Raw genomic sequence first — 22035 nt, forward strand, 5'->3', positions numbered from 1 at the left:
CTCCCTCAGCCTTGTGCACTCTGTTCTATGGGTGTGATGTCAGGCATGCTCCGACTCCTGCCCCTCTTGGCTCCCCTCGCTGCATTGACCTCCTCTTCCTCATCCACCTCATCCTCCTCGTACCAAGAGGCCTCCTCCTGCAGGTTTCCACGGGAGCCGCCCAGGGCTCCGCCCCTGAAGGGGATGGTGCGGAACTTGGAGCGGAAGGAGACGAAAGAGAGGCTCTTGCTGCGCTGCTTGTTGAAGTGTGCTGCCTGCAGCCTCAAGTGGTCGTCTGCATCTATCCCCTCCACAGTGTCTCGCAGAACTGTGCGGAAGAGGCGTGGCACCTCGTGGACCTCTGGCTCGATCTCAGTCACCAGTTTCCTGAACCTGACAGGGCCGAACGGTCAAAGGTAAAGTGTGATTTAAAGGTTGAAATCCTTTTGGGAAATGAAAAATTTACAGAAACATTTCTATGTCGATGTTGTTGGATTGAATATGATGGTTGTAAAGTGTGAACAGCTGCACCTGCAGCCTTCAATGAAACTTGATTTAGGGTTTGGAAATAAGATTTAGGATGCCAGTGGCTAGGAAGCAGGGGAGCAGTGTGTTTAGCTGGGGTGTAAGAGGATCACTAGACTAGACGGGTCTCTTCTCACCTGGCGATAACAGGACCACACTCCGGAGGTGGGACCTTGGCACACAGGTCCTGCAGCTCCAGCAGGTCGCGGGGGGTCAGCTCATAGGGCTGGATGGCAGGCTGGGCCGCCAGCCAGCTGTAGTCTGCAGAGGATGAGCTCCGGCGGCGCCGGCCCTCTGTCGCCCTCTCCAGGCGAATGCGCTCAGTGCGCTTCACCATGGCCCCCAGCTCCAGCATCAGTGTGTTGGTGACCAGCTCCTCTGCTGTTCGTTGTCCAGGGACCTTGGGTTCCAGGGAGAACACTGCTGACCAAGGGAACATCTGAAGAAGAAAGGGGTAGAGGTGAGGGAGATAAAAATGTGGGTGTGAGGAAGGGAGTAAAGGGAAATAATAAGGGTTGGTCAAAGAAAGAAGTGGGTATAGGGGGAAAGGGAGATAGAGGAGAAGGAGGTTGCATAGTCTTGCTGATGTCATCTGAAAATTTTGGGAGCATTATTCCAGATACAAATGCAATGCATTTGTTGACAATAAACTAATTAATTTCATAAAAACATTTAGTATGGACCACAGTTATGGAAAATATCATAAATGTTTGGAAGATAGAGTTTATGGCATCCAAACTGTGGATCCAAATGTACAGGTTAGCTAAACTGATTGCTTACCTTAAAAAGTCTGATTGACACCTTTGGATAATCTTGCCAAATAGAAGTCTTCTTTTAAGAAGAAGGGGAATGCAGCATCATTAACAGTGAACATATGAGAAATAAACTTCCATAGGCAAAACTAAAATTCCAGAGAATTCTTATAAAGCTCCCTCTTACATACACCACTACCTGACTACTTTGCTACCATATAGGTCCACAGTAGACAGTATGTGAGTGTGTGTGTGTGATTGAGAATGAATGTAATCCTGTATTAATACAGAGTGACAGGTATTACTCATAAGAACACCTGGAGCTGTTTTGTCTTATCCATCCATGTGTCTTTCTGTGTGGACCTTGCTCAATGGATAAAGTATACTCACGGCAGGGGGCCTTGGGGCTTTTTAAAACAAATATAGAGTAATAGCCTACAGGACTGCACTGTTATAAGACCCCTCCTCCGTTTGGAACTGGCGAAACAACACTGACTTAATAGTCGGCCTACATAAACTCTATTATATTGCAATTATCACATAGTTTAGTGCAACTACCAAAACAACAACACTGGTGGAGTTATGGCTTGATTTCACGTTTGATTATGAGAAGCCCCTACTGGGCTATCTTGAAATCTCATAGACCTCCCAGCATGTGAATCCCACACAACATACTAGATTTAAACCATATTGTATGTACAACTCCAAGAGAAATAAGCTACTCAAATATAGTGCTGCCGAAGACAATTGACATGAACAATTGAACACAACTAACATGATATGACGGTTTCGTATGGAAACTGTCATTTCATATTCTACCTGTTTAAATAGTCTACTTTTAGGCTACATACAGAAACCAAGCAGTGGAATAATGTGTTTTCACCTTTTAAAGGGTCTATAAATATCCATTATCTATGAGTAAATGTGTTAATTATTATACGTGTAACTTTGGACAAAATATACATGGATTGGTGAGATGATGGATTATTCAGCATGTGTCTGTCAGAAAATATCTGCGGTAGCCTTGCCGCCAGGTTTCCGTACCTCTCAGCAATAAGGCGGCTTTGCTCTATTAATAATCTCAGATTATACACAAATCCAGACCGTACCTGGAATTGTTATGATGACCAATTCAAATCTGCTATTTCGGTTGTTCTTATTTTAGTACGTAGGCTACAAACGACTAATCGATGTTTACTGTTTTGTCATTTTATCGCGTTCTCACTGACATGTCATCATGGCCAATGTCTGGAATTTAGGGATTTGGGCACAAATCAATAGTGGTGTCTTTGCTAGTCTTAAATAATCTGTCTCTTACTTAAATATATTTGAGAACAAACTATAGGCGACCAAAATGGGAAAGTGATTTGTGAATATTAAACAGTTTCTGTGAAGGTGGATGAAAACAGCATTTGGAATGTGCAGAATTTGTTTTTAATGGAAATGAGAATTGAACAGAAATGTAAATGGATGCAATTTGTCGTCGCTAGGTGTCAATAAAGAGGTTCCCCCTGAGTATTCCCCAAACTTTTTTCTCCTCTCTTGTCAATACGTCACTTACCCCCGCCCCACTTAAACCCGCCTCATGTCAATACGATGTTTTCTGTTGGATTGTCAGGCAGCACGAGATTTGGGGGTTTAGCATTACTGTTGTGATAGAAAAAGTGTATTTAAAAACGGTTACACCGGCTACTGAATACGTAATAGAACAAAGAACCAGCTAATATAATTTCGCCACTTGTTGATAAATAAATCAAAGCGTGTTGTTGGATAATTTGGGGTTTAGTTTCATCCCAAACACTGAATGGTAAGTCGAGAAAGCAATCTAGCTAACTTGCTAGCTAAACTAGCTAGCTAGCTAAACTGATTCACAGTCCTATTTGGTCAGCTAACGAGCAAATCGTTAAGTAGTAAACTACCATCTGACTGCTTATATATGTAGAGCTATGCACATGGATTGCTAGTTTATATTTTCTGAACTTTCTCTTTCTGCTAGTCAGAAAGCAACGTGGTAGTGGTGTTTTTCTATACTCAGACGTGTGACAACATATTACTAATCAATACATTCCATGGATGGGCATGTATGGACTGTGTAGTTCGAAAAGACTCGTTATGGGCAGGCGTTGTTTTGTTTACAGTAAAAGCATACAGTAGCAATAAATCGAAGCAATCAGCGTTAACTCACCAAGCCTAATTTGTGATGTTGTCGACGTGACTATCTAATTTGAATCTGAAGGACGCATGATACGAAATTGCTGTCCCTAAAACCTTACCGCACCATAAGCTACAACCATTATTTTCGTTGTCAGTTTGCAGTTTCGTTGTATCATTCTATTCTCGTTTGTCAAACTGAGCAGACTTTATGACATGGCATTCCAGTCGCTCTCTTCTTAAACGCAACAACTATCTTTGATACCGGGAAATAACAAAGGATCTGGATGTCCTGACAATCTCTATATAGCCTGAGGTAGTGAGAGTCGTCAGTACATGTCTATGTAAGGAGGACTGGAGTGTTTGGTAATCTAGAATCTAGCTGCTAGATCATGATACTCAATCAGGATTTTCTTCATTCCTCTGCTCTTGACTAACCGTCTGTGTGTTGGTTGTGCCAGGGCAAATGCATGAGGTTGGAAGAGTCCACAACCTTTTCCTCTGGAACCAAATCTGCTTGTTTCTTTTTGCATGTCTTGTCTATTTCTGTGCCTGTATTTAGTTGTGTTAATGTGCGCTTGGAAATTGGTGAGATGTCTCAAAGGAAAACAGTGACTCACACAAACACACTACACGGACACATCCATAAACAGACACTCATATACACATATAATGTTAATCTACCCGAGTCACATTGGATATCCGACCTTAGTTACACAGTTCAAAAGGCAGACTGCCTTAATGAGACAGTTCAGCATGTTCAGGCTGATATCCATTCACTTACACTGACACACCCAAACACAACATCGAGCAACAGATTTTCCCTTCCCGTTCCAGTCAGCTGTCGGGCAGTGTCATTCTCCCTCCGTGAGTTGGCCCCGCTTCAGAGAGAGCTCGTCCCAGGCCTGCTATAGGCCGGTTTGGAGGGGGGCGGTGTTCCGGGTTGCTCCTCTGGTGACCCTGTGAGAGATGAGCTGGGCGGAGGAGGACTGGACGGTGGGCCTGTCGGGCCTGGCCCTGCGGAAGGTGAAGGAGCTGCAGGTGCAGCAGGAGAGGCTGCAGAGGGAGAAGCAGCAGAAACAGCTGCAGCTGGACAGCAGCCAGACAGCCCTGCACAAGCAGACAGCCAAGGTAGGCCAGCCACGCCGCCACACCTCAACCCCCACCTGCCTGACTCCCACCTCTCTCCTAGTTTTGAGTTTTTAAAATCTTTTTATATAGTAGTACCTGACAGGGGGGGACATCGAGTGCTTAAAATGGCGGTTTCTAAGTCTAGCACGTCATCCCTCTCACCTCCTGCTCCCCCCCCCCCCCCCGGCAGCATGAAGAGGTGCGCGGGGAGCTGCTGCGCGTGCAGAGGGATCTCCAGGTGGCCTTGGAGGAGGCGCAGGCCGGGGCAGGCACGCGGGAGCGTCTCCTCCAGGAGCTGCAGGTGAAGCAGGCGCAGGTGTGCTCCCTGGAGGGCCAGCTGGACTCCTCCCGCGCCCACGCACACACCCTCGCGCAGGAAGTCAAAAGGTCAGAACCCCCTGCAGGTTATCGACGTGTGCTTGGGTTCTTGTCCTCATGTGGTTATGTCGTAGGCAGAATGTGTGTTTACAAAGTACTTTGTCCGAGAATTTGAAACAATTGGGGAAAATGCTCTGTGTACTACTTTTTAATAGTTTGGAATAGCACCTTACTTTTGTCTTCTCTCTTTCATTCCTTCTCACTCTCAACCGGTCCCTCCCTGTATCTCTCTTACACTCTGTTTCTCATTCTTCCTCTCTCTCTTTCATTTCTTCTGTCTCCTTTCTCTCTTCCTCTTCCTCTTTATCTCTCTCTCTCAGGTTGGAGGCAGAGCTTGAGAAGCTTCAAAACAGCAGCAGCTCTGGAGACTCCATATTGTTTTCCACCCCGTGCTGGAACATGAACTCCCCATGGGACCATAATGGTACACTCCTCCCCCCATCTCCATGGCTTACTGCCCCCCCCCCTCTCTCCCTCCCTCCCCCATATCTCCTCCTGGGACATTCTCTCTTCGTGACTTAAGTCACTGCAGCTGTAAAACTGTGTATGTTGTATAGCTAATGAGCTGTTCAAGCCCAGCCTTCTGTGTGTGTGTTTGTAGAAGGGAAGCATGAGGACAGGCACGGTCCCAGAGGAGAGGGAGACAGCAAAGCTCTCCATGTCCGAGTGAGTCACACATGGCTGACAATGTCATTAACTCACTCTTGTCCTGCTCAAAAACCGCTAGATTATTGTGCTTTAATCCTCTTTAAAATCCTTTTTGTCCATCCTTTTAGCAACAGCTCCAATTCTCCGACAGTCCCAAACCTTTGCCCTCGTTCCCTCGACATCTGCCCAAGAGCACCCCCCATCGGCACCCCTCTCACCAGTTGGACTCCTCCGCTGTCTCCTCTGTGTTTCCGTGGGAACGGGGTGACCCGCAGGCTGCTGAGAGGGGGCGGCCCACCGCTCCCTCCTCTCCCGCAGCACCCTCTGCTGATGTCATCAGACGAGGCCAGGACTCTGGGGATTATGGGAAAGAGGAAGAAATGGGGAAAAGTGAGTGTCACAAGAACCATTATTAGTCCATTCCCCCCGATACAACATCTAGATAAGAATACCTGTTTAGTATTTTAGCAGATAACATTTCCATTACAACAACAATTGGTTTTCCAAAAGTTGGGGAAAAAAAAAATATATATATTTTGCTCCACTGAATAGAGCTGCAATATTATACTGCATGGTATTGCAGTGGATGTAGTTGTTTAGGCTGTGAGTCCAGCTACTGAGTGTGTTTTCTCAAAGCTGGAAGTGCTTGTTAATATCAGTAATACCAGTAAAAAGCACCAAGCTTCCTTTGACAAACAGGAGCAGTGCTGTTTGCTTTAGGTGTATGAGAGAGTTGGCAAGAGACTGCAGTGTGTTCTGCCTGAATGCCCCCCATTGTGAGCTTGGCTAGTGTAATCGGTATTGTGTCATCTCATTTAGCTCCACACACACTCTCAGCACTGTGGCCTCTGTTTCTACTGGCACATCTCACAGAGAAATGAGACTGACCCAAACCAGAATAGACAAGCAGCAAACACAGATTCTTTCAAAAGAAAGGTCCTCGCACCACACTTTGAAATCCTAAACTGGGGTAAAAGGCAACATCTAGGCATACTTCTGTGAACCCCCGTGACCCTATCGGCGCTCTACTCTGTCAGTTTGTATGGATTGTCCTATTTTCTCATCCGTTCATTTTTTTAAACCCTGTGTTGGTTTATGAGCCAGTTATTCTGACTCAGTGTAGTCTACATACATCTACTACATTTACGTGTAGTAGATGTATGTATCAACAAGCCTCCTCTCACTCAGTTTAAGATTAAGAATACATTTCTATCCCGTCTACCTGTCATCATCGTCCTTCCTGTCTGTCTGTGTGTGTCAGGGTGCGTGTCGGAGCTGCAGAGCCGAGTGTGTATTTTGGAAGGGGAGCTGTGTGCGGAGGCAGAGCGGTTGAGGCAGACCCAGGACCAGCTGACCCAGACCAGGAGAGAGCTGGGCTCCAGAGAGCACAGCCTGCAGAAGGCCCACGACGAACTCAGCCTTGCACACACACGCATCTCCCAGGAGAGCGACCGGGTGAGAAGTAAACACACACACGCACACACACTTGCACCTCACATTCATTCAGCATTCATAATTTAAAGACACAGACAGTGAAGTGTTTGTGTGTGTGTGTGTGTGTGTGTAGGTGTCCTCAGCAGAGCAGAGGCAGAAGCAGCTTCAGGAGGAGCTGAAGTGTCAGAGACAGAACACAGAGACCAGCAGGGTCCACGCCCAGCAACGCACCCGGGACCTGGAGAAACAACATCAGAGGGTGAGGGGGCGGGGTGGAGTGGGACTGTGTGTGTGTCAGTTCCCAGGATGTGCATGTTAGAGACAAAGGATGTGCAGACAGTTGGAAAGAGAATGAAGGGTTTGTGCTAGAGATCTATTAAGCATAATTTATAAAAATTCCACATGTTGAAACATTATGATGACGTGTGTGTGTGTAATTGTTCCAGGACGTGTTGGAGCTGCAGAAAGAGCGTCAGTCCCTAGAGAAGCAGCATCAGCAGGAAGTCAACAAGCTCAACCAGGAGATCCAGCAGGCTAGGACACTCCACAACGCCCTGCAGGCCCAGTTTGAGAAGGTGCACACACACACAAATCAGTCAGGCCTGGGTGATACACCAACAATTAGCAACTGATATTCTGATTTAAATACAATTCCTTGTCTTGCCTTTTCTGGCTGTTTCCTGCCTCCTTGTTTTCTTTCCTCTCTCCTCTCCTCTTCCCTTCTGTCTATCCCAAGGGAGTTCTTCTGCTCAGGTTTATTGATTAATGTTGCTTGTTCTCCCTCTGCCTCAGCCTCTCTTTTCCTCCTCTATGTCTCACTCTTGCTTTCTTACCCCCCCCCCCCCCTCCTCTCCTTGGTTTCGCACAGTGGAAAGTTGAGCTGGGAAGGTAATACTCCTGCAACTATTTTGTGTGTGAATGTGAATGCACAGAGTCCTCTTCAACACGTTGCTGTCATCTATCTGTCAATCGAGATCCTAGATAGTCAGGACTCTCGCCACTGGTCGACCTGGGGGCATGCTGGCTGTTTGTGCTTAGGTGAAGGAGGGGAGGGGAGGGGGAGAAGGGTGGGCGGAAGAAAGTTTGGAGGAGGAGGGATTAGCAGTGTAAACTGGGAGATGAAGGAATGAGGGTGGGAGGTAGATATGGAGGGGGGAGGAGGGAGAAGATGTGACCTGGAAATGGAAGAAAGGATGGATGTATAGATGTGAAAGTGCATGAAATAATGCCTTTGTTTGGTTTTACTGTGCATCTAAATAGGAGGTGTGTGTGTGTGTGTATGTGTTGTTTCTAACCCACAGTTCAGATAGTCCTACTACATACCTAGCTCCATTGGCCCTCAGTCAAACTAGCCCTCCCATATAGTGTTCAGTTTCCACAGTCACTCTTCACACCACAGAAAATACAGCACCACTGACCATACAGGGCCTTCTCAGGTTACCAGTAATCAGATTGATAAGATCTTTTTTCTACAAGTACGCATTCAACACAACTACACATGCCGTTGCTAACTTTTCAAATCTAATTGACGCTAGTTTACACAGGCAAAGCAAATATTGCTGATAACACTTATTAATATGCTAACGGGTCTGTGGTTTAAAAGTGACTTGAAGGTCTTGATCGGAGCGAAACCTTTTATTTATTTTAATCTATTTTTTCACCTTTGTGTCTTTTACCTTATATAAAGTGGTGGTATTTTGCTAAGTGGTCATTTACATCCATCTGTATGATCAGAATCAATGGCATTTTTTAAATCCATGGCATGTGGTGTGTTGAGTCTTTTCACGTGCGTAAGGAATCTGAAGAGAAAAATGCAGTGTTAGTTGATCTAGGTAGTTGACCTGTTGTACCTGCCCCTAGTGTATGGCTAGCCTAGCCCCTGTACTTTCTTCCTTTGATACTCTCTTGATTATCCCTCAGAACCTTTGCCTTGTTATTTATTTTTCAGCGTGCACTACAGTGTTTTTTCCTTTTGCTAATCTCTGCATCCCTCACTCCCTGTTTCCCTCCCTACCCTCCCACCTTCCATCTTTCTGTTCCTCTGCCCACTCTCCCCTCCCTGCCTCCTGGGTCTTGCCTGATGCTGTTCATCACGGCCGTCTTCGGCCTCCCTCGCTCCAGCTGTCTCTCCAGAAGCAGGCGGCGGAGAGAGAGGCGGAGGGGCTGAAAGAGAAGCTCAGATGGACAGAGGGAGAACTGAAGGAGAGCAAGAAGATGGAAGCCCAGACCCAGGCCAAACTGACGGTACACACACACGCACACACACACACCGGTCAAATTAGCTGCATGAAATAAATGATGGACTACCCTGTCTAGACATGTCAATCTATTATTCATTAGCTAAGCAGTCTCTGAATTATTGAATAGTCTCTGCATATGACATATGCCATAGGTTCAGGTTTGACAAGTTTACTGTAAATCTCTAGTTCATCTGTAGCTTCCACAGTTGTTACATGGTGGTGTAGTCCAGCCAGGTTAGCTACAGCAGTGATGGGAAGTGAGGTGCCTGCGTTTCCTGCCCTGTCCTGTAGGAGGCGCAGCGCGAGGCCGAGGGGCTGAGCGTGACTCTGGAGCAGAGCAGGAGGAAGGAGAAAGGCCTGGAGGAGGAGGTGAAGAGGCTGACCCAGGACCTGGCTGACGCCCTCAGGCTCCTGAAGGAACTACAGGGTGAGGAGGATGGCAGGACAGAGGAAAGGAAGGAGGGACTAAAGAAGGGAGGATGTGGTAAAGGATGGATGGGGGGAGGGGGGGGACAGATGGAAGTAAGAGAAAGTAAAAGTAGGAGTAGATGTTGATGTGGCAAGGCCTGAGGAGTCCAGTCTTGCTGTGGACTGCTACCTCCTACTGGCAGTTTAGTGATACGACACACTGGCATACTGAGATGGTTAGATGTCATTGTGCCATACTTACTGTGTGTGATAAAATGTATTGCATTGACTTGTCAGTCAATCAGTTAATTTCTGATTGTTTTGATCACTCTACTCAACTCAAATGAACATTGAATCTGTCCTCCTCCAACCCCAGACCAGCAGACTGCCTCGGTGGTCCCGGTTACCCCAGTCCACTTCAGCCCCTCAGGGCAAAGCTTTGCCCCCCTCCCATCTCCGCACCACGCTCGACTATCCTCACACACCCTCAAGAAACTTGCCAGAGAGGAGCGAGGGAGGGAGGGCGAGGAGGATAGGGGGGACAGGGAGAACGCTGGCTGGAAAGCCAGTTACCCCTCAGAGAGGGAGCCGGGCGAGGGCATCGACGCAGAGCACATCTCCTCCTTCGGCTCGGCCGGCGTCGAAGAACCCAGGAGGGCGGGAGAGAGGGCGGGGCAGGAGGAGAGGCAGAGGGGAGAACCGAGCCCAGAGACGTTGGTTGAGGATGCCCTCAGAAGAGAAGCTTCAACCAAAGCCCAAGATGCGCCTCATCGTGTCCACACGGCTCACCCAGACCCCGAGAGCCCCCCCCCCTCCCGATCCGACGGTCACCCCAGCTCGGACGACCTGCGGCGCGAGAACGCGGTGCTGCTCTCGGAACTGCGGGACGTGAAGGAGGAGCTCGCCAAGCGGCTGGAGGACCTGGATGGCCAGCGCAGGGCGGAGGCCGAGACCAGGACCCGCCTCAAACAGCTGAGCCGCAAACACGCCGCCCAGGTGGAGCACGGGCGAGAGAGGGAGGAGCAGGACAGGGAGAGGAAGAGGGAGCTGGAGGAGGAGAGGGCCGAGAAGGAGAGGTTGAAGCAGGCTGTGGTCGCCCTGGAGGCGAAGGCCAAGAGGGGGAGGGAGGAGATGGTGAGGAGGGAGAGGGACCAGGAGAGAGAGAGGGACCACGAGGACAGGGAGAGCGAGTGCATTGAGCTGAACATCCAGCTCAAGAAGCAATTGGCGGAGGTGAAGACATTGCTCGCGCTCGAACGGGAGGAGAGGGAGAGGGAGAAGGAGGCGGAGAGGAAGAGGATGAAGAAGAAAGGGATGGAAGGAGCGGGGGACCTGACTCTCAAACTCACAGAGCTGGAGGCAGAGTTGGAAGAACTGAAAAATAGAGGAAGTGTAGAAGGGAAGAACAGTAACGAGAGGAACAGTCCTCTGACATATCTCACGCTCCAGAGCGACATCAACTCCAACTCCAACATCATCACCGACACTAAGTTTCTCCCTTCGCCGGACCAGCACCGCCTTTTCTGCGAGTCTTCTAATCAACAGAATATGGCTGTCTCCCTGGCAACAGCAGCCGCAGATCTCATCCAGGAAGAAGCACATCTGACCAAACTTCCGGAACTCTCAATACCAACGATTGTGGCACAAACCACTTTGGTAGCCAAGAAGGGGGTGTCCACTTCCAACCTGGAGGAAACCACTTGTGAAGCTCTGAGGGGAGAATCTTTCGACCAGCCAGACCTAGCAGAGACTGCTTTAGAGCCCCAAGTGGAGTCTAACACAGACTTAAAGGAGACTACCAAGGATCCGTGGGGGGGGATGTGTGCTCGGGAGCTAGCCCAGGAGGTGGAGCGTCTGCGTGGTGAGAATGCCAGAGAGGCGGGGCAAGCCAGGCAGACACAGGCTAAACTGGAGGCCCTGCAGACCCAGGTGACCTGCCAGACCCGGCAGCTGACCCTGGCCTTCGACAAGCAGAGCCAACACATAGTGGACCTGCTCGCGGAGCTGCAGCTGAAGGAGGGCGCCCTCTTCAGCCAGGGAGGGGAACTGCAGCGCTGTAGGGAGGAGCTGGCCTCGCTCACGGCACCGAGACAGAAGGAGCAGGGGGAGAAAGACGTGAAGAAACGAGAGGAGGAGGGAGAGAGAAACACAGAGACACCAGATGAGGAGAAGGAGAAGGAGGAGGAGGAGGAAGCAGCAGAAGGAAAGGAGGGTGGAGAAGCTGAAAATCAGAAGCACAATATGAAATTGGAAGAGAATATAATTCACCTCCATCTCCTCACTGCTACACAAGAGCCGTCTGTATCCAAGGGAGATGTGTGTCTCACCAGGACTGAGGACCCTCAGAGACAAGATGGCGGAGAAGAAGCCTTTGCTAAAGAACTACAAACTCTCAAACAAGAGAACCATCAACTGAAAATGAGACTTCAATCTCTGGAAGCTTCAGATAGAGAAACAAGGAGTTCTGTTAGCGAGATAACACCGCCTGACACTATTGAAGATCCTGACAGGACACCAGTAGAGGAGAGGGCTGGAAATGACCTCACTTCCTCTCCCATGGAACTCAAGGGGGAACAACTCATTGAAGGAGTCAGTGACATCACTCCCAGCCTGAAGTCTGCGCTGCAGGATGAAGATAAACCAAAGGACGAGATGAGAGAGGACAGGAAGATTCAGGAGGAGGGGGAGGAGGAGGGGGAGGCGGTGTCTGAAGAAGAGAGTCATTCAGACAGGATGACTCAACCTCAGATCAACTGCCTACAACAACAGGTGGGCTTATTTGGACTAAAGCAGTATTAATAATTCACAATGTATACTTAATAGCTTAGAAGTGTGTATGCATTTCAACACTAGATATTATACTTATTAGTTACCATGTAGTTGCTGCATGTGTACTACATACCTTGTTTATGAAGAAAGTACTGTATCTCCCCCTCTCCAGGTGGTGGCACTGCAGGCCCATCTGCAGATCCTCTCTGAGGAGCACCAGAAGCAGGCGGACGAGCTGGTGCTGTGGAGGCTGACCACCAATGAGCTGACTCAGGTACAGATGCCCTGGCTGACCCAGGACCAGACCCTGGAACAGGCCACCTCTCTGGGCCAGGAGGGCCAGCCTGTCCCGGGAGGGTCCCCCAGCTCTGTGACGGTGATCAGAGAGGATGAGCTGCTCCTCTCCTGCACTTCCAGCAGACTGTACGGGCGGACCCTGGGCTCAAGGTAATACTCTGGGACAACATCTTTTGGGGTATATCACATTTTTTATCGTGACCGTTTTAGATAGACAGGAAAGGGGGGGGGGGGTAAAGAGATGGGTTGACATGCAGGAATCGAACCCAGGCCGCTGCGAAAAGGCCTTGGTCCACGTGGCATGCATTCTTACCCAGTATAGTGACACCCCTCTTGATCTTTCTTCCAGAATACAGCACTGCACCTCCCCTGAACCAAATCCCCTCCAGTACTCTCCCAGACAGAGCTCCAGTAGACCTCAGGAACACATGAGTCCTGAGGAAGATGAAGCTAATCACACCACGGTTGTTCCCAAAGAAGCTCCCTCCAGCTCAGGGCACCAGGTTAAAGCTTTAGGACTTGCAGACACAGATGAATCAAGACCCAGAGGCCAGACCCAGACCAAAGAAGTTGAACCTAGAGAGAACGCGTCTCACCCTGCTAGTGACTTGGAGGCCCGTTCAACCCAATCACTGTCCCTGGAGAACCTAACTGCACCTGACCAATGTAACACTAAGCAGCGGGAGACGATATCAGTGTCCGATTTAGTTGTTGATTTTAACCACCTCTCCTCAAGTCACTGCAAACGCCCTCAAACTACAACTACCATGGTCTCCACCTTGGAAAGCCAAACTACAGTGGAGCAGGTCCAATTGGAGGGTCAAAGGTCTGAATTGAGCGAATTGATCCCACCCCAGATCTCTACTTCAGTTTTCCCTTCAGGAATGTCTGACGAGAAATATCCAGCAGAGGGTGAGGGAGGTCAAGGGTCAAAGTTCACAAAGGCTGCCAAAAATTCAGATGCTTTAGAAAAAGTAAGCCAAATGGAGGTGAGAAGCACTGCCACTCAGACTGAGGAGGGCTCTGCCACCACCCCCACCCCACATGAACTACACCAAGCCTCCACTCAGACTGAGCAGGGCTCTGCCACCCCCCCCACCCCACATGAACTACACCAAGCCTCCACTCAGACTGAGGAGGGCTCTGCCACCACCCCCACCCCACATGAACTACACCAAGCCTCCACTCAGACTGAGCAGGGCTCTGCCACCACCCCCACCCCACATGAACTACACCAAGCCTCCACTCAGACCGAGGAGGAGGAGGAGGAGGAGGATGAGGAAGAGCTGGTGGACTCACCTCCTCTGTCTCCCATCCCACCGGCCGAAGGCTGTGACCGACTGCTGTTCTCTGGTTCTTTCCCCATCCCCTCTGACCCCGCCCGCCTGGCCGAACGCATCCGCCGCAGCCGCAGCCAGATGTCAGCGGCGTACGACGACACGGAGTACGAACCCTACGGCCTGCCTGAGGTCGTCATGAAAGGTCAGTGGGGGTGTGTGTGTGGGTGTGTTGAATCTCAAGTTTTCACTATACCTTATATTTATCTATTAATTACATTTGAAACATGTCAATACATACTAAGCCACATTTGTGTTACAGTGGCTTGTGCTTTAGGGACAAAGTCAAAAGGTTAATAACTTTAGCATCAACATCACAAATGAAACATGAGTTGATAGATAACAGTTGTACAAAGACGTACACACTTTTACCTATCCAGTTGTTAGTGTTGGGACCAACTAAAAGAAGCCCCCATTCCATTAAACTTCACAATGAAGCCACATCTATTGAATCTACATACTGTACAGCACTGAATCAACAGCTTGAAATATTGACTCATCTCTCACTCCCCTACCTTTCATCCTCTCTCTCGGTTGTATAATCCCCCAACTTTCCTACATCTCTTCATCTTTTTCTTCTTCTACCCCTTCCTCCCCTTCCAACCCCTCCGTCCGGCTGTCCAGGTTTTGCCGACATCCCCAGTGGGCCTGCCTGTCCCTACATTGTGAGACGGGGGCTCCTAGGTACACCAGCAGTGCCTCTCCCTCCAAAAGAGCCTGGGCCAAAAGAGGGGGGCAGGGGGAGGCCCAAGCAGCCTTAAAACACACTCGCACACTACAGGCACAGGTAAGACTCGCACAAGTAATCAGCATCGATATAATCACTGAATCTTCTGTTGTTGTTTTTTTCCTTCACTTTATTATGTAAATAATCTTTATTGGAGCTGAGCTCTCATTAACATCATATTTGTTTATGGTTGTTTTTTTGTGCTTTAGCTCAACACAAATTTCCAGAAGAAAAACTCTGGTTTCCTGATCATCATCACTGCCTGGAGTGTGAGGAAAAATGGCTGGCTGGATGAATTGAAGAAAGAATGAATGAATAAAGACGGTACTTCATATGGCATCATGTGAAACGACTAGCTGCTAGAATTGCCCCCCCCCCCCCTCCCACACACACACACACCCACCATTTTAATATCTACCTGCTTAGGTTTAGTGATTTATCTCGTGTTAGTTGCGGCTTGACGTTAAAGTCCCTGAAAACTTGAATGTTTGTGCATTGCCTTATTTATTGACACGAGAATGTGTTTGTCTATGATTCTGTAAGCAGAAGTCTGGGCAGCTGGGTATGTGAATGTGTACGTTTGCGTCAGATTTGACGTCCAATGTGTATGAATGCGAGCCGGCTCATGTGTTGTGTGTCCTCGCTGTTTTCTTAATGTTAATGTGTGTGCGCATGAACGTGTGCATGACTAAGCCTAACCTGAGTTTGTTTCCGCTCCATGTATGGTCATTAAGTGTGAGCTCTCTCTCTCTCTCTCTCTCTCTCTCTCTCTCTCTCTCTCTCTCTCTCTCTCTCTCGCTCTCTCTCGCTCGCTCGCTCTCTCTCACACACGACATAATGCTTTAATACACTCAACTGCTTTGAAATTACAGAAAAACACAAGTTCTTGTGGGATTTTCTTTTTTTTTGTAGCTGCAATGTACCGAATTTTAGTGTGTTTAGTGCCTATTTTGTTTAGTAGATTAAATTGCATTTAATTTATTTGATTGATGAAACTATTTTTATAACTTTTGTTTTTGTTGCGCATGGTTTTGTGCTATAAATAAACGTTAAGTTGATTTTATAGACTAGTTTTCCATTAAAGGTTGTATGTTTTGTCGCCGTTTTTACAGATAACTTTCTGAACGATGCGATGAACTGGTTGACTTTTAAAGCTACTCTTTTTACTACTAGTGATTCATAGTTGAGCATACTTGAAGTGGGTTTTGAATGTTTTGTTTCATCTTGTAGAATAACACCTTTTTCAAACTAATTGACACCCCGGACAAGGATATGTTCATGTACATTTTTTGGGGGGGAAGTTGATTGAAATGTTTAAAAAAATCCTATAATAGTCACTTTTATTTTGAAGTAAATATGTGCTTTCTTTGAACTCTGGACTGTTACAGTCTGGGGCTCTGTTTTAATACGCTGTAGATTTAACTTCTACCATCCTCAGCTGACTACTGTTCCAACTCATCTGTTTTGGTGAAAACAAGGTCTTCGGTGCATGTAGTTCACCAATCCACTCTTTGTTAAATCAGTTATAAAACTTAGGGACATGGAAAGAAAGGATTTGTGTTTTCAGTGTTTGAACAGGTCCTTGTGCTTCTGATTTAATACTTTCTGAAATTGACTGGGAAATGTTCATATTTTGGTGGGAGTTTTCAGTTTGAGCAACACTGAATTCCTTCTTCTGTTTGACACTTATGTGAATGTATCTGTGTTGATACTTGCAAATTAAAATAGTCTCTGGTGTCTTGCTTTTATAAAGTGTTTGTTTTTCCACCTCTGGCCAGAGAGTTGACATTTGTGTCAGATGAAACCATAGTTATTTTTCCTCTTGTTCTGTTTCCTCTTAATGCACTGTGCATGTCAAATTGTATGTACCAGTTGAATGAAGATAACACTTTGTCAAACACAGGAAATTTGAAAATCTTTGTCTGGGAATCTTTCCCTTCATGTCAGGTGTCACCTCAACTTGACTGGACTCTTCTGTCATTTTAAGGAGACGGAAGACAAAGATTGTGACAATGACTGTCATTCTGGAAAATTGATGGCTACATTTACTATGAGGATCCTGTTTAGCACCTTCCCCAGTCAGGTCCAAGGATTTAGGATACGAAACCCTCAGGAAACACTCTGGTGTTCTGTTCTTTCTCCAGTTGTCCCAGATCTCTGTCTCTTCCCTCCCTCCCTCCTCAATCTCACCCCTTTTTCATCCCCTCCCTCCTCAGAACCCCTCTCGTCAGAGTAATGTAGGGCTCTGAGAGTGGGGAAACACCTTTTGAGGCAAACACACACACACACACACTCCTTCAGTTTCTTCAGCTGGGAACACACACACACACAGTTTGTCTTCTGACTGAGAATTGGCTGGTGAGAGGAGCCTGCGTGCTGAGATGCACACACTGCACATCCCTTTATCTCTACAACCAGGTAGGAAAGTCTCATTTACCTCCTTAATCAGCTGGCTGTCAGTATGTCCTGTTTGGTTCTAATCTGTAGTCCTCTTCTTTGCTTGGTGATGTTATGTAACAGATGTGCATTTCCATCTGTGATAATCCTAAAATGTCTTTTTCTACCCTGAATTTGAGGGTGTTTACACTTACTGTATGGATCTATCAAAAATGTATTTTTTTTATGTATGTTTTGTAAGACAAATAACAAGAATTGAACTTACACTAGACTCTTTTCAAAAAACACTTTTTGTATAATGTACATTACGGGAGCCATTTCGAGACCTTGCTGTTTTTCTCCGATTTTCTGTTCACAGATTATCCTAACAATGACCTTAGAAGTAGATTTTGAAGTGAAGTATCTAGTTAGAAAATTGACACTGGCCACTTTCCCTGATTCCTTTTCCAACTATAATCTCCTTGAAACTTGATGATGTATTTAGCCTGGTGTCAGACTGTTTAGCCTTGGTTGACCACAACACATCAAATGCCTTGTTGTTTTGGGGTGTACTCACTCATATCTTACAAAAATATGCCAGGAGACGTTTAGACAACGATAACAAATACTACCTTTTCGTCTGGGCATGGGGGTGGTGCTTCCATAGCAAACCAGTGTGTTCCATTAGATCAGAATGCTAACACAGAACTCTGGGAAATATCAGAACGTTGTCAGGGTTCCTTTAGAACACAAGGGCCGGTACCAAGTTTATACCAGAGATCTGGTTCTCTTCTCTGATTGGCTTCTTTTGAAGCTCAGTTCTAATGACACAATGTCAGTGTCCAAGCTCATGGGTAATCATCATTCAAAGAAAACAAACCATTTAACAGGGATAAAGATAAGCACCCAAACATATTTTCGATTAACTGCAAGACGTATGTTTGGTAGGGTTGGCAGAGGCTAATGGTTTCGAATGCTTTGGTGGGTTGACGTGGGCCGGGGTCTGGTCTGTGTCGGGAGACTCAGCTTTATTATGACAGGGGCCCTGATGTGAACACTCATCTGTGCCATTCTCCCACTCACCTTCTGCACACAGCTCTCAGGGCCCTGAAGACTGAGTGACTACGTCTGTCTCCTGCAGAGAAAGAGAGAGGGGGGGATAGGAGAACTCTATAGTCCTAAAGACTGAAGAAGAAAAGGAGGGAAGAGAGAAAGGACAGATTCCTTATGTTCACCAGATAGCTGGGATGGAGGAGGAGTGGACAAGCTGATGTGATACAAGTAAGTGATGTGTCTTAAGGTATTACCTTCTTGTTATTTATCAAACACGATACAACGCTGTTCATGAGTTTGTGTATCTTTCTTTCACTGTCGGTGGCGACGGCATGCCCGATCTGAACAGCTGCATGTTGTCTGCATGTGGCACACAAACACACACACACCTGATGATTCACAGCTGTGTTTCAATGTGTTCCAACAGAGACGTCCCTTAGAGGATCCTGACGATTGACACGTGAACCCTGACCCCCTGACCCCAGTAGGGGGGGGTGGGGGGGGGGGGCAGAGTGAAGGATGCGTTGCCCCACCCTCATGGCCCTCCTTGCGGGGGTGATGCTGTACCTGGTGATGGGCGCCCTGGTGTTCCGCTGGCTGGAGGCACCCAAGGAGAGCAGTGATTACGAGAACCTGAGAAGAAACAGGAGAACCTTCCTCCATAATCACACCTGTGTCAGTGAGGAGGACCTCGGCCAGCTCATTAAGGTAGGTCCAACACACACTCACACAAATACATTAGACACACACATAAACACACACCCTCAGTCAGTGTCATGTCCCTGTAGAAGGGATTTTTAAGCAGGGGAGGTTTTCATGGATTCAGATAGTGTCTCTATCTGAAGAGACACAGATAAAGCCACACAGTTCAGCCTGCATGCCCTGTTCCCACAGAATGTGGTGGAGGCGGTGGACGCTGGGCTGGATGCAACCAGTACTTCTCCCAACTTCACCAGTAGATGGGACTTGTCCAGTGCTTTCTTCTTCTGTGGAACCATCATTACCACCATAGGTGTGTATCCTTCGCTCCCTTCCTCCCTTATTCTCCCCCCTCACTCTCCCTCCTCACATCCCTCTCTCCCCTTCTCTGGTGCTCTCACTTCCTTCCTCCTTCCCTGTCTCCACAGGTTTTGGGAACCTTTCCCCTAAGACAGGACACGGGCAGCTTTTCTGCCTGTGCTACGCCCTGGTGGGCATCCCCATGTTTGGCATCCTACTGGCGGGCGTGGGTGATCACATGGGCACAGGCCTGAGGAAGGCTGTGGCCAACATCGAGACCCTCTTCCTGGTAAGAGCTTTCGTATGAATTTTAAGCTAACATGGATGAGTGGATGGATTCATGAACGAATTGACCATAAACCATTTCAAAAAAATCTCTCCATCCTCTCTTTTTATCTGAACCCTTCTCTCAGAAACGACGGGTCAGTCCCACCATTGTGCGTATCATCTCTGCTGTTCTGTCTATCCTGATTGGCTGTCTGATATTCCTCGCTGTGCCAACAGTAGTGTTTCATAAAGTGGAAGGATGGTCCTTCCTTGAGTCACTCTACTTTGTGGTCATCACCCTCACTACCGTGGGCTTTGGAGACTATGTTGCTGGTAAATTATAAACATACTGTATATCCACAAAGAGGCACACGCTGTTATACAAATGATGTACACTGACCACACAAACCTCATTTCAAACAACACACTTGTCTTGTCACACAACATAAGATAGATATACTCAGACTGTGTGTGTGTGTGTGTGTAGGCAATCGTCAAAACAGCGACCTGTTTAAGCCCCTGGTGTGGCTCTGGATAGTGTTCGGCCTAGCCTACTTTGCGTCCATCCTCACCATGATAGCCAACTGGTTCCGCGTGTTGTCCAAAAGAACACGTGCTGAGGTGAATGAGAAACAAAACAGACACACCAAGTCTCTGTCACTGCTGCATCTCCCGTCATCTTTCTCTCCATCTTTTCCATTCCTATCTATTCCTCCCCTTCTCAACTTTCTGCAACTTTTTTGCAGATGGAGGAACTGAGGGCTCACGCCACAGACTGGACCCAGAACATCCAGAACATGTCCATGGACTTCCGGATACCCAACCCGCTGGACCTTAATGACCCATTCCTGCTCCAGCGGCGCCGCTGGAAGCGCAGCTCGCGGCGCCGCGTCCGCCGCTGCGCCCAGGTCACCCTGGGATACCGTACCCGGGGCTGCTTGGAGAACGGCCACCTGCCCAACAGCTGGGTCAGCCGCTCATGCTCCATGAGCCGGCTGGAGGTGCAACCCCTGGAGGGGCCGAGTCTCAGCCCTGTTCCGAGGCGGCTCCTCCTGAAGCCAGAGGAGAGGTCACTAGCGAGGTTGCTGGCCCGGTCCATGTCGCTGCCCGTGGCGAGATCCGTGTCAGAGCTGGATCCCAGGAGGTCACGAGATTCTGAGTCCGTTGAGTCCGACTCGAGGTCGGACATCTCCTCTTCTGATTCCCAATCCTACCAGGATTACCAGGTGGCGAGGAGGGGTCAGGGAGGGCAGAGTGGGAAAGTGCAGAGAAGGAGAGAGGAGAGAAGCAGCCCGGGAGACGAAAGAGGGAGCTGGAGAGAGGAAACAGGAATCTGGAGAGGTGAGCGAGGGAGTCTGAGAGAGGAGAGAGGGAGTCTGAGAGAGGAGAGAGGGAGTCTGAGAGAGGAGAGAGGGAGTCTGAGAGAGGAGAGAGGGAGTCTGAGAGAGGACAGAGGGAGTCTGAGAGAGGAGAGAGGGAGTCTGAGAGAGGACAGAGGGAGTCTGAGAGAGGAGAGAGGGAGAGAAGAGAGAGGGGATTGTGATGTGGACATGGTAACCATGGTAGAGATGAGAGGGAACCAGAGAGAAGAGAGGGGAAGTTTGGGAGAAGAGCATGAGAGCTGGGGAAAGGATCGAGGGAGCAGACAAGGGGAGAGAGGGAGCTGCGGAGGGGGGAGGGGGGATTGGTCAGAGCAGGAAGGGGACTGGGAAGAAGAGATACCCGTGTTTCTGGACGACGACAGCCCGTACGTTGTCCAACCCCCTCTCCCCCTCTCCTTGCCTCCCTCACTCTCCACCCCCACCAACACCCCGCCAAACTGCCCCCTTCTGGACTTCTTCGGGGAGAACCTGGCGTACATCGACGAGTCCTCTGACACGCTCAGCGATCGCTTCCAGCCCAGCGATGGTGGTGGCAATGGTGGAAAGAGAGCGAAGCCTCACAAAGCCCAGAGGCGGAGCATGAGGAGGCAACTCCCTCGCAGGAGCCCCCTGGAGGAGAGCTGGAGGAGGAGCAGCGAGCTGGAGCCCCCTTCCAACCCCCCGACCCCGCCACCTCTCTCCTCCTCCCTCGGACGCTGACAGACACATATGAAGCGGAGGAAGGGGGATGGGGGGGGGGCTGGGCGTGGGAGGGCAGCACGAGGACGATATCAAACCTTTTTACCAAAGGTGCCACCGTGTTTTTATATAATTTAGTAGCAAAGGTTGCTTTGAAGTTATTTATCTGCATTGATGTCCCTGTCGATTAATTGACACTTTGTGTCAACATATTAATTACTTTGAACCAGTAATACTGACTGAAGCCTAGCTGTATGGACTGGCCTTAAATTTAGATTAGAATCCACTACTACTAATTTCCATACTCATCCAATTGAATTCTGTGTGAAGGACCTCTTTGAGTAAGAAATGGCGCCCCTGCCTGGTTGCTCTTTGCAGTACAGCAGTCAATCTCTGGCAAACTCTCGAGCCCTTGCTAAATTTATTCCAGCTTAATTGATTTATGGTCTATGGACTGAAACATATTTTCCAGTCAGTTTGCAGTCACCTTCTTCCCTTAAAAAT

General features: G+C 48.3%; 3 protein-coding genes across 4 annotated transcripts; 2 read left to right on the plus strand and 1 right to left on the minus strand.

Moving 5' to 3' along the window:
* Window positions 1-5: 5 nt before the first annotated feature.
* Window positions 6-3577, minus strand: zgc:162144 (RD3 domain-containing protein). 2 transcript variants are annotated; one of them, XM_067247633.1, is made up of 3 exons: window positions 3442-3577; window positions 642-943; window positions 6-372 (listed from the first exon to the last, which is right to left on the minus strand). In XM_067247633.1, the coding sequence occupies exons 2-3, from the start codon at window positions 941-943 to the stop codon at window positions 6-8; spliced, it is 669 nt and encodes a 222-aa protein (XP_067103734.1). In that variant the 5' UTR covers window positions 3442-3577. The 2 variants fall into 2 exon arrangements, with proteins under 2 accessions (XP_067103734.1, XP_067103732.1); XM_067247631.1 differs by lacking the exon at window positions 3442-3577 and adding an exon at window positions 1285-1306.
* Window positions 2882-16505, plus strand: si:dkeyp-115e12.6 (centromere protein F). The gene is made up of 16 exons (XM_067248110.1): window positions 2882-3063; window positions 4245-4538; window positions 4729-4925; window positions 5237-5340; window positions 5518-5582; window positions 5693-5954; window positions 6826-7019; window positions 7132-7257; window positions 7445-7573; window positions 9120-9242; window positions 9530-9665; window positions 10023-12415; window positions 12588-12862; window positions 13062-14194; window positions 14674-14836; window positions 14986-16505. Exons 2-15 carry the CDS (start codon window positions 4377-4379, stop codon window positions 14808-14810), a joined length of 5436 nt encoding a protein of 1811 aa, XP_067104211.1. The 5' UTR covers window positions 2882-3063; window positions 4245-4376; the 3' UTR covers window positions 14811-14836; window positions 14986-16505.
* Window positions 16506-18724: 2219 nt separating this feature from the next.
* On the plus strand, window positions 18725-21572 carry kcnk4a (potassium channel, subfamily K, member 4a). Its single transcript, XM_067248112.1, has 7 exons — window positions 18725-18913; window positions 19100-19217; window positions 19333-19493; window positions 19618-19804; window positions 19959-20092; window positions 20218-20720; window positions 21216-21572. Exons 1-7 carry the CDS (start codon window positions 18725-18727, stop codon window positions 21550-21552), a joined length of 1629 nt encoding a protein of 542 aa, XP_067104213.1. The 3' UTR covers window positions 21553-21572.
* The last annotated feature ends 463 nt before the right edge of the window (window positions 21573-22035 follow it).

This window comes from Osmerus mordax, chromosome 12, assembly GCF_038355195.1.
Source record: "Osmerus mordax isolate fOsmMor3 chromosome 12, fOsmMor3.pri, whole genome shotgun sequence".
NCBI lineage: Eukaryota > Metazoa > Chordata > Actinopteri > Osmeriformes > Osmeridae > Osmerus > Osmerus mordax.

Coding starts and splice junctions, on each gene's coding strand:
- si:dkeyp-115e12.6 (XM_067248110.1), top strand. CDS start 4,377: ATGAGCTGGGCGGAGGAGGACTGGACGGTGGGCCTGTCGGGCCTGGCC. Junction 5,341..5,517: donor CTCCCCATGGGACCATAATG/GTACACTCCTCC, acceptor GTGTGTTTGTAG/AAGGGAAGCATGAGGACAGG. Junction 5,583..5,692: donor GCAAAGCTCTCCATGTCCGA/GTGAGTCACACA, acceptor CCATCCTTTTAG/CAACAGCTCCAATTCTCCGA.
- zgc:162144 (XM_067247633.1), bottom strand. CDS start 943: ATGTTCCCTTGGTCAGCAGTGTTCTCCCTGGAACCCAAGGTCCCTGGA. Junction 373..641: donor TGTGGTCCTGTTATCGCCAG/GTGAGAAGAGAC, acceptor CGGCCCTGTCAG/GTTCAGGAAACTGGTGACTG.
- kcnk4a (XM_067248112.1), top strand. CDS start 18,725: ATGCGTTGCCCCACCCTCATGGCCCTCCTTGCGGGGGTGATGCTGTAC. Junction 19,218..19,332: donor AACCATCATTACCACCATAG/GTGTGTATCCTT, acceptor CTGTCTCCACAG/GTTTTGGGAACCTTTCCCCT. Junction 19,805..19,958: donor CTTTGGAGACTATGTTGCTG/GTAAATTATAAA, acceptor GTGTGTGTGTAG/GCAATCGTCAAAACAGCGAC.